Genomic DNA, 12,246 nt, shown 5'->3' on the forward strand with positions numbered 1-12,246 from the left:
CTGGTATGGTTAGTATCTTATATAAGGCTCACTGTCAGCATTCCCCTCATAATATCCGAGATGTAACAATGCCTAGAAAAGCCATCTTTTTCTGAGTGTTGGGGATAGTGTTTATCACATACCACACCGAGGAGTTCATTATATACCGGCTATCATTTAATACTTGAAGAGCTAAATATTATTGTCCATTCTTTGAAGTTTAGGAATTGGAGAACAGACAGGGAACATAGATTTATTTATTATGAATGGCATGTATGTGTGTGGGTTATGCATGTACAGAGGCTTCAGATGCCCTGAACGGTAGTTACAGTTACGAGCCATTTAACATGGATTCTAGGAACTGAACATGGCTTCTCTATGAGAGCAGCACATACTCCTCGTCACTGTGACATCTCCTCAGCCCCAGAGTCCACAGATTTTGTAAAGTCGCCATGACCCAAAAGGTGATGCCAGAATTCAATCCTTAGTCCTGTTCTTCAGTGCTGAGTGATAGTTCAAGCCTCCCAGTTAATTATCTAGACATGAACTTTCCCAAATGGAAACAGGGATTAGTTGGCACAACAGTTCTGGAGAATGAAGAGGGACTGGAGAAAACAAACCTTTTGGCTTTCGTAGGATGCGCTGAACAAGTGCAGACAAAACCCACTAAGAAACGTAAGGATTAAGGGTCTGAGTGTGGGCTCAGTGGCGGAGAGCATGGCCAGCCTGCATGTGGCCTTGTCTTTTCTACACACACAGACACACACAAAGACACACACGCACACACACACACACACATACACACATGGAGGGGAGAAAGGAGAGTGGAGAGAAGAGAGGGATGGAGAAAGAGAAAGAGAGAGAAAGGACAGAGAATAGAAAGAATATTTTCTAAAGTTTCCTGATTGGAAAAACAGTATCAACGAACAAGAACAAGAGTAGATTTCTAATACTTAGAAAAAGGGTAAGTATGCCATTAAATGCATGTAAAGGAAGAAAAGCCTACCTACATTGGTGGACTGAAATGGAACCAAGGTTTAAAAAGGAAGAAAGAGACAAAAATCCAACACATGTACTACACAGAGGAGAGGCTAGGGAAGTGTCCAGTGGTTTGCTTCCCTGCTCAGGGCAGGTGGAAGAGCGCAGACTTTCTTCTGCAGCTCTGAAGATGCCTCTCTCCTACAGCCTTCAGGAGACTCTTGCTAGCTTGTCAGTAGGAAGGATATCCAACCCTGCTTTGGTCTGAACTCTTGTATCACTGGTCAACTACTAGATGCCCTGCAATTTTGCAACACATCTTAAATACAAGAAAGGATGAGTGCTAATTAGCACTTCAAAGCAAACAGCCCAGAGGGGGAACTACAAGTCCTTGTTCCTTAGAGGCTGGAAAGGATGACTGAAGGGCTCTTGTTACCTGCCCTATTCTTGGAGTACAGGAAGACCCCAAACACAGTCCTCTTTCTTCCCTTAGCTCAGGGCTACAATAACCAAGGAAGCACAGGCCTGCAGTGAGGAAGAAGTCCACCAGGGGGAGCAATAACACGAGCATGGCAAAGAGTCTGGGTCTGAAGTAGAGAAAATTAATGGATAGTATCCTAAGGAGAAGAGAAACTTTTTTCTTTCTTTCTTCCTTCCTTCCTTCCTTCCTTCCTTCCTTCCTTCCTTCCTTCCTTCCTTCCTTCCTTCCTTTCTTTCTTTCTTTCTTTCTTTCTAACGGGTCATATGGCTTTTCTCCTTTGTCTTTTATTTTCTTCAGGTCTGCATTAGAGGACTCTGCTTTTGTCTAAGGACCCTATGACAATGTGGAGCCATCTCCATAGGCTGACTGAGCTTGTCTTTGCTCTGATTCCAGAGTCAGCTTGGAGCAGGACTCTCGAGACAACAGACACTGCCTGTCTTCTTGGAAAGGCAGGAAGCCTTGAGGATTTTTCTGAAAGGCTTTCCCCAAATATTTCTAGGGGAAGATCCCTGGAATAACATGCAGAAGGAGACAAGCAGACGAGAACACATCGGATGCAGTGTTATTACAAACGTGTTGTACTCCCAGCTACTTGGAGACAGGAGGGTCAGGAGTTCAAAGCCAGCCTGGACTGCATCACAAGGAGATCTTGCTTCAAGACAAACAAACAAACAAAACTTAAAGCCTTTATAAACACTTGGAGGATTTGCGACAATAAAGGGGGTCTTTAGCACGTGCATTTCATGCAGTGAGTCTTCACTGGAGTTTGGGATATGGTCATCCCAGGAAGTGACACACACACACACCTGGGCACTTCCTTACAAACCTACTTCTCGACTTCTGCAGTAAGATGAGGGGATAAAGAGGGTGAGAACGCTCCCCAGAAGACTCTCACAGCTGGCACAAGAACTCTTTCGAATGGTTCCCCTCTAACTACTGAATAGGATTCCAGCTCTTACACACACCATTCAAACTTAGCCAGGATTTGGTCCAAACTTGTTACTACCTATAATGATTCCACATTCCTTTAGATTCATGTTTTTCTTGCACACACTTATTTCCCCCTAAAAAGCAGAGTGCCAAAACTTCCATAATGAAATTGCTTCAAAGATCAGAAGTCAGTGGCTGGAACAACAAGCATTGTGTATGGGGCCCAGTGCCCACCATTAGCAGCGGATCCTCAATAAACATTCATTAAACTAAGTGAATAAGCGCAGGAAGAATCAGATGATCAAACCAAGGACCAAGCACTGGGGAAGCCCAGAGGCATTTCTGTGGCTTTGAGGACTTCCCTGAAGGACCATGGTTATTACCACTGTTTTAAGTCTCATTGCTTTATGGTCCGATCTCAGACATAGACGTTGAGGAGGGGGAAAGCAAGGGACAGGGAGGCATGACACGTGTCCAATTACAGCATGTCGCGCTGCTCCATACTGAAAGGCCAATGAGGTCTGAGGCCCACGGGCACAGGACTGCCTTCTCCCCCACCCTCTGAATGGTTTGCAAGGCTTGTGTTATTTGCGTGGCTATTGCACAGAGACAGAGCTGGTGTGAGGTTTATGGTGAAATGCTAACCTTTCCTGCCATGATGGATGGAAAGATGTAGACTAGGTCAGCGCTTCCCAAGTTATGATGGATAAATTCTGTGGTATCCAAAGGATGTGCAGCACACATAAAAATTCCCCGATAAACTTAAGACTGGGAAAATCTAGCTGAAATTTGATGTCTAAAATATATGTGCATAGATGTATGCATATATGCATGTATATATGTAGGGATAGGTAGGTAGGTAGATAGATAGATAGATAGATAGATAGATAGATAGATAGAAAGAAAGAAATATGCTTGGTGTCTTAAGTGTGAGGACTAGAATTTAGATCCCTGGCCTTCATAAATGGGGCAGGCCTGATAACCTATCTGTAATCCCAGGCCTCAGGAGGTGCAGACACGGGATTCCCAGGGCAAGCTGGAGAACTGGGAAGCTCTGGGTTAAGAGAGAAACTCCCCCACAGCAAACAGAGTGAAGACTGGTGGAGGAAGAGCGCCAATGTCAAGTTCTCCCCCCCAACACGGTCACCGGCACATGCTTACACATGGGCACATTTATGTGAACACACACACACTCACGGTCATCAGCACATGCACAAAAGTGTGCCCGCACACATGTGAACATGCGGACGCACACACATACAGTATACATCTTAAGACTGTCAACCTTTAAAATATGAACAATCACTGGGAATCTCCTAAATGTTAAGGCACAGAGGACTCCCTGGATTATGAGCCACGCTCTTTCCTTTCTTCACGGATGGGAGGCACTGGAGTCATGGGGCACACGTTTTGGGGACATGCCGACATGGGGACTGTTGACAGGGCTTCCTCAGCCTGGCTACTGCATCATAGAAAACCTGCCTGTGCCACTTAATTTTTCTATTTTTGGAAAAGGAATTTTCTGGACTCCTTCCCAGAATCTACAGCAAAAGGGCACTGGGATTGTAGGCTTCCAAAAGCTCTACTGGAGATCAACCGTTGCATTATGGGAGCACCTTGGGATTTAGAAGAGCCCAGGTCCGCTCCACCCATCACACTTGGTTCAGTGTAATTATTTCTGTAAGGTGACAAATTATCTCAGTTTCTCACCCCGAAAACAGGGAATGACACTGACTCATTGGTACATTTTTGGTCCCAAATGGTTAAATGACATCATCAGGGAAAACAATTCACATATAGGCACCGCTTCTTGTTTGTTTGATATGCCCTTGGGGTCGCCAACAGAAAAATGAACAGCAACTTTCTTTGCTTTTGCCAGTCTTTGAGGATCAGAGAACAAATTTTGCCTTCCTCAAACTAGAATTAGTGCAGTCCCCACTCTCTGTGGGAGGCTTGTGGCGCTCTGACCTTTGCTGTGTTGAGAGCACAGCACTGAAGTCACTTTGGGATGAGCAAGCAGGCTCTGAATATTCTTGGCTGTCACTCCTTGCCTTCACTCGTACTAGAGAGAAACCTGCGCTTTGCGAGAGATCCTATAAACCACGCCCCCTAACTGAACTCTATATCAAGGCTATAGATGAAACAGTGTCTTCATGAGTTTGTGTTAGACAATGCAAAAGTCCAACACTTGGCCAGCAGCGGTTGCAAGCTCTTCTGTGGAGAAGAGATTATTCAAAGCACAAATTTCAAAGGTGTGTCTATTTCTAGGAGAGCAGACGTAGTGGGGCTTTTACAGGCGTCCCAACATTTGGTGTCTCCATGCTCCTTTCTTGCTTAATAATCCCTTAGGCCAGAAAGTTTCAACCCTTACCTGTGAATGTGCAGATGTGTGCTTGCACATGTGTGTGCATGAGGATAACTACGTGTTCATTTGATCCTGGTCCATGGACATGCCTTGTGGGGGAATGAAACAACATAGGTAATCTCCGGTCTATAAATGGATGCAGTTTTGAAGTTCATTTGTAAATCAGCAGTTTGAATCATGGAACACGTTTTCTCATGGGAAAAAAATGTAAAAAGAATCCTGGCCCAAGCACACAAGAAACTGTTTAACTCCTACACTACCTGAAGCAAAACAATTATTTTCATTATTGAGAGACAACAGTGTTTCCATGGGAACGGTTTTCAGAGTGCTACTCTAAGGGCAAGAGCCAATGACTATGAAATTTTAACTAGTCTCCTAAATCACACTGCCCTTTTCCCTTTAATAAATTACCAAGAAGAGAAGTTATTAATACCACAAATTATTTCCTGAATATGTTAAGTTAAAATAATATTTCTTTCTCTGCTGTCGTCTGTACTTTCAAACTTTGGTAAAAGGGATCATACGGAACAAGGGCAAGTCTCTCGGAACATCACGCAGCTAGACCAGCTCTGGCCTTTGTCATTCTGCTTCTTGGCCATTCTTTCGCGTGCAGGAGCCAGGTAAGCTGGCTCCAGGGACGCCGTGGGTACCACCTTCATCTTTATCCTTACAGACTCGTGTATCTGTTTTTCCTTCCAAGTCTTTACCTTTGCTTTAGTTACTTTTTTTAAAAACACTCATCTTATAATTTAATAGGAATCTGCAATAAGTGATGAGATGCAGCCTAGGCCACACTGACCGCAGGAATCAGGACCACAATACATGGAATATGCTAGAAGTCATATAAATATATCACAGAACCATGGTGGTGGAAAGAACCTAAAAAGATTGTCTCGCCTGTTCCCTGGCTTCCTGACAAGCCAACCATTCCAGACAGATGAGAGCTTCCCCTTCAGAGGGGAAGGATGACGATGTTGTTAGTCCTCCCTCGACCTCACCACCTACCCACTGGACACATAGTTTTGCTGCCTTTTTATTTAAATTATTCCATTCATGGCTATAGCTGCACTTTCATTTCTGATATTTAAAACAGGGAACAAAGTGGGTTTATCTACTCAGACTCGCATAGTGCACTCAACATCAGACTTTTGTGTTCTTCCCCCCGGGATGTCCCGAACATTCCAGGGTCTGGTCCTTCAGTCCCCTCTCTGTGTTTCTGTGTTCTCTGGGCTGTCTGCACGCCTTCACCAGTGAGCACCTGGACCTAGAAACTGAATCTAACAAGATGGCTGGGAATTCTGCATGGCATGCACACATAGGAACATTTAAGTCTAATCTGATAAGCAGGCCCTACGACTTGGATACAAAAGAAAGGTAAAGTTTAATGATCATAATAAAATTGTAAAAACACAGGCTATGTATTTATAGTCATTTTCTTCAGGGTAGTAAAAAGATCCTAATCAGCCAAAGTAAGGGGAAAAAGGAAATTCCATAACTATTAAGCAGTTTAAAACAGTTTATGTAGAAACCATGATACCCGCCCCCCATCTCTCTCTCTCTCTCCTGACAGGGTGTCACCATGTAGCTCTGGCAGGCCTGCAATCCATAGAGACGGGCTGACCCTTGCCTCCCTAACGCTGGGATTTGAGGTATGTGCCACCAAACCCAGCTTCATGGCTTTAAATGCCACACACACTTTTCTTTCTTTGTGCTTAGTGTGTACATGTGCATGGGTGTTCGTGTTGTATTTGCATGTGTACGAACATGCTTATGGAGGCCAGGGGGTTCAACTTCAGTCTCTCTCTGTCAATCTCTACCTTATTATTTGAAAAAAACTGTGTTTGTGTATGCACATTTGTGTGTGTGAATGCAGGTGTGTGCACACACGTGACACAGCACATGTGAAGGTCAGAGGACAACTGTGGAGGTCAAAGGGCACCCTCAAGAGTTGGTTCTCATGTTACACCTTATTTTGAGATGGAGTCTCTGCTAGTTTTTCCTTTTCTCCCTCCTTCTTTCTTCTCCCTTCCTTTCTCCCTCCCTTTTTCCCTCCCTCCCGCTCGCCTGCCCGCCCTCCCTCCCTTTCTTCCTTTTGGCTGCATATGCCAAGCTAGCTGGCCCTCATGCTGTGGAGAATTCTCTTGTCTCTGCTCCCCATTTTGTCACATTTTGTCCCTTTTTAGCATTACAAGTATCTGTAATGCTTGCTGACTTTTACAGAAGTTTGAGGGATTCAAACTCAGGCAGAAGCAAATGCTCTCGCCCACTGAGCCATCTACCCACCCCCGCCCTATTTCTTGAGAGTTCAGTAAACCTAGAGCCCTCTAGACTGCCAACACGGGATGCCCACGGGGTGACCAGCTAGCTCCAGGGAGCCACCTGTCTCGGCACACACAGCGTAGGGGTTGCAGACATTGAATGCTTATTCAGCCTTTTGTGTTTGTGCCGGTTCAGGGGCAAACACTTTCCTCACTGAGCCACTGCCCCAGCCTAAACATTTTATTTTTTTTTTCTACAGAGAATTTGTTATAGGCCCTTAAAACAGCCTTTTGAGTTATTTTAAACTGGAAATGGCACCCCTCTGTCTAGAGGTCCCATGGGCCTCCAAGGGAAAGATGATGTCTGAGGAACGGATGCACTCTGATGTTTCAATATGATGATCTCAACTTGACAGTAAGTACCACTTACAGGGTAATGCAAGTTTCTAAAACGATAGAAGCAATTTTTGTTTTGACGCCAGGTTGTGATTTGAATGTGAAATGTCCCCCCTGGTCGCATGTGTTTGAACACTTGGTCTCCAGCTGGTGGTGCTGTTTGGAAAGCGGTGGAACCTTAGGAGGAGGAGTCTTCCTTGAGGAACTATGTCACTGGGAATGGATTTGAAGTTGCATAGCCTGGCCCCACTTCCTGTTTTTACTCTTCACTTCTAGATGGCCGGCCTCATGCCCCTGCCATCGTGCCTTCCCTGTGATGATGTGACTATCCACTATGGAAGTCTAGGCCAAAATAAGTGCAAGCAAAAAAAAAAAAAAAAAAAAAAGCAAAAAAACAAACCACCCTTTCCCCTTTTATTTATTATGGATACAGTGTCTGGCCTGCATGTATTCCTGCTGGCCAGAAGAGGGCGCCAGATCTCATTATAGATGGTTGGGAGCCACCATGTGGTTGCTGAGACTTGAACTCAGAACCTCTAGAAGAGCAGCCAGTGCCTCTGAGCCATCTCTCCAGCTACACCCCCTTCCCCCTTTTAAATTGCTTTTGTTGGGACATTTTATCACAAGAGCAACTGATAACCAGGCTGACATCAAACTTTATCTTGCTGAAAGATCACTGAGACTACAGCACCCAAGTTTCCTATACCAGCAGCTCCATAGAGACAGCTGTCCTTATCTCTCCAGGGGTTTTTTAAGCAGGACAAGCCTTCAGAACTTCCCAGCAGCCAACAGTACCTCATCCTGCCCCAGGCATATCTGTTTCTCTATGTAGCGATTCTGGCGCAAAAAGAGACCCTGCAGAGGAGATTGGTTTTGCTCCCACTGGATATAACAAATGCAGCTTTGGAAGCCAGGATCTTCTGAGTTTTTTATGAGACCTCTGCTCTGTGTCAGTCAACCATATTTCCTGCATAAGAAGGAAAGCTCTTTGCCGTGAAGACTTAGGATATAGACGAGGAAATGCAAAGGAGGGAATGCTAAAAGAAAAATTTTTCATTGGACTCCAAAGGTGTTAGTAATATTTATCTAACTCAGTGGTTTCAAAATTTTGAGATTATCCATCTTGTTAATGTATCTTAGCAAAATAGCCCATGGCTAATGTACACAGTCCATCAGACCTGACAGAAGTAAACACGAAAACTTCTTAGGTCTCAGATTTCCTACACAAATCCTACCTTAAATTTCCTTCTACACCCTGAGAAAAATACAGCATGCAATTGAACCTTTGTCACGAAGGATATCCCGTAAGGCGCCCACAAATGGCGTGATTTAACAATGGGGACGTGAACTTACTTGTTCATTTTTAGTCAGCCTGGTTCTGTTGTGAATGTCTGATGTGACCAAATTGAACCCGTGCTTCTCTGACAAGATTCTCAGGAGCAAGACCACGGTGCGGCTGCCACACTTGCCGACTCTGTTGTAGACCACCTGGCTGGGGAAAGGAAGGACCTGGAAGGAGAGCAAGAGGAGCGGCGTGAACCGTGGGTGCGTGGGTGAAAATGCAAGTCCTCCCCTCTACGTGACAACACGGAATGCGGGATGTCAAGCGGACGGAAGAGCAGAAGCAAGGCGATACTGTGCACACGGAGCCCCTCATCATATTTTCAAAAGAGAGCTGACCCGCCCGCAGTCCATCAGACTTGAAACTGATCAAGTTTCATGGAGTCTATAAGGACTGATCCCGAGCTGGCCTCAAAAGCATGGCACTGGAGTACGCGCTTTAGTAAAAAAAAAAAATTTGGTTTTGTTTTTGGCAAGGAATGCTTTATCAGACCAGCTTAATCAAAGAAGACAGTGACATTAAAGACTGATGTAGAGACTGTGTGTGGTGGCACACGCCTTTAATTCCAGCACTTGGGATGCAGAGGCAGTTGGATCTCTGTGCATTCCTGGCCAGCCTGGTCTACAGAGCGAGTTCCAGGACAGCAAGAGCTACATACTGAGACCTTGTCTCACACAACCACAGCAAAAATGATGTAGAACTCATATATCATAAAAAATTAAACTTATAAGCAGGACAATTTAAGGAATTTCTTTTTAGTAGATCCCCATTATAAGAGCATCACCACCATCAAGATCAGGGAATTGTCATCACCAGCATCAGACCCTCATTCCTGCTAGCCATCGTTTCACGTTCCCTCCCACATTATCCCAACCTCCTGGAACAGTTTCCATACGTTCTGTCTCATGGGATTCCCGGCGTGTTCTGGAGAAATCATGTCAGAACATTTTCCAGCATCTGCGGCGCTGTAGAGTGAATGACTCAATACTCCATCCCCTTACATGGCTGGGCACCACTGCCTTGCACGAACAAACTGGGTTCTGGTACCTCAGCTGATGTACACATGGTTCATGTTCCCATAGTAACATGGCTGTGAGGAGGTGCGTACCTGATTTTGTGTGGACGAGTTTCATATTCCCCTATATGCATACCTAGAAGTGGGGCTTCCGGACCTACGACAGCTCAGCATCTAGTGTTTCATGCCAAACTGTTTTCAATACAGCTGCGCTGCTCTATATTCCCATCAGGAACATGAGCCTTCCAACTCCCCCACATCCTTGCCAACCTCGGTCACTGCCTGTTTTTGTGTTTTTATTCTTTATTATAAACATCCCAGTGGGTGTGAAGTGATAGCCCATTGTGGTTTTAAGTTATATTTCCCTAGTGACTAATAAGGTTGACCATCTTTGTGTGTGAGTGTGTGTGTGAGTGTGTGTGTGTGTGTGTGTGTGTGTGTGTGTGTGTGTGTGTGGTCACTTTCTATTTTCTTTGTGGAAATGTATTTTTAAAGTTTTTACATTGTCAAGTTGAGCTTTATTGATGCATTTATAGGGCATTATATTCATTTCTTTGTTTATAGAGAAATGAGCTGAAAATGTTTTTTTTTTTCTTATTCTCAGGGCTGTCTTTTTGCTTTCATAACAGGTTCTTGAGAAGTCTAAAAGTTTTACACTTTGGTTGGAGCCAATTTTATTTTGGCTATTTGTGCTCTGAGATCTAAGACAATCCATACGGTGTGGACCTATTTTCTTCTCAGAGTTTTACACTCCAGTCCTAACAATTTGAACCTTTGATCCATTCTAAGATCATTCTTTGTGTCACATCAGGCCTAGTGTTGTACATTTGCAGGTGGCCTTCAGATGGTCCCAGCAACGTTTAGTGAACGGCTTGCTCTTTCTTCATCTATCAGCCTTCTGTGCTGTCAATCTGTGTCCATCCTGGGCAAAACCTAACAGTCCTCATTAGGATAACTTTGAAAGAAGTTTTGAAATTAGGACAGGTGAGTCCATTCCCTGATTGCACAAGAACAGATTTCAGTCATTCTGGGTCCCGTAAATTTCCAGAGGGAATGTCCAAAGGAATTTTATAATCTTTTTTTTTTTTTTTTTAAAAAAAAAACTCCAGGTAATTGAAATTTTAATAGAAATTCCATTTAACAGTTGGGAGACGATCGCTATCCTAACAACATTGTCTTCTATTGATGAACATACATTGCTTTTCTACTCATTTCATCTTTAATTTCTTTCACTGCTATCTTATAATGTTCAGTGGGAACCCTCTATAGTCTCACTCACTCTTTTTGATTCTTTATGGGTGGAATTATTTCCTTAATTTTATTTTTGGATGGTCCATTACCAGGAACATAACTGATTTTTGCATATTGATCTTGAATCCTGTGGCATCTTGCTAACTCATTAATGAATGTAGCAAATACTAAGAAAACTAATGCTTCCCTCCATCTTTACTCGGGGAGTTCTACATATAAGACGACATCATCTGCAGAGATATTTATAACTTCACCTTTTCCAAATAAGGCTTTCTCTGACTTGTATTTCTTTCCTAACCACCCAGTGATAATGACCTGGATCGACTACAGAAGCATTATACAAAGCTTTGTTAAATATTTGTACCCCCAATCGAGTCCTCATTTCCATCTTGAATGATGAGAACTGTGCACTAATTGATGACAACAGTCCGAAGTTCCTTTCATTCAGTATCTTCTCATGATGGAAGGTTGTAAGAAAAGCCCAAAGGAGGATGACAGAGCACCGCACAAAAGCCACAGACAAACACACTCAAAACATAACCTCTGTCCTACAGATTAAGGTAATGTCTTGAAATAGCCTACAGGGATGAATTTAGAAACAGCCAGAGTATCTCCATTGGCTACTTAGTAGCCAGTCACAAGCTATTGTGATACAATTCTTCCCATTCCTGTTATTCTTTTATAGCCACATCCCTAGGTCCAGTTTTCTGGCCTTCTGTGATGTGTCTTCACACTGCCTAGAATGCTCCTTGTATATACAAAGAGCATTGCAGATGCTGACCATGTCTTGGCCACTCTGATCAATTTAATAAGCTACCTAACAGTGTGATGCTGCTAAAATTTAAAGCCAAGAAAATCTTCAAATACCGATGATCATTCTAAGAAAATACAAACAAAAGTTACCAGGGTAAAAAAGATCATCATAGTAAAAGGTCTTTACTTAGAATATTATCGGAGTGTACCCTCCCCCAAAGTCTGTTCTCTAGTAACTATGGCAACACAGATATTTAGAGAGATCAGTCATGCTTGCAGGTATGAGTATGAGCCAAGGAGGTTGGCCTTGGTGGTCAAGATTTGCATGAAAAGTGTTAATATAGTCTTGATTATTTGGTCCTCCAGTATAACCAGAGAGGGTACTGACTACAACCATGACAGCTGCCCATATAAACATGCAGTTCAATTTCTCTATAAAAATCAATTGCCCAAGGCTGGTGAAATGGTTCAGCAGACCAAGACAGTTGCTTGTCAGCC

General features: G+C 43.6%; 1 protein-coding gene across 1 annotated transcript in view; it reads right to left on the reverse strand.

Annotated features, from left to right (window-relative positions):
* Positions 1-12,246, reverse strand: part of Ust (uronyl 2-sulfotransferase) — a 274,167-nt gene that overhangs the window by 101,883 nt on the left and 160,038 nt on the right. Inside the window, exon 3 of the mRNA XM_038339559.1 lies at positions 8,741-8,896. Within this exon, the coding sequence (XP_038195487.1) occupies positions 8,741-8,896 (156 nt within the window). The remainder of the gene's footprint in view (positions 1-8,740; positions 8,897-12,246) is intronic.

This window comes from Arvicola amphibius, chromosome 8 (assembly GCF_903992535.2).
Source record: "Arvicola amphibius chromosome 8, mArvAmp1.2, whole genome shotgun sequence".
NCBI lineage: Eukaryota > Metazoa > Chordata > Mammalia > Rodentia > Cricetidae > Arvicola > Arvicola amphibius.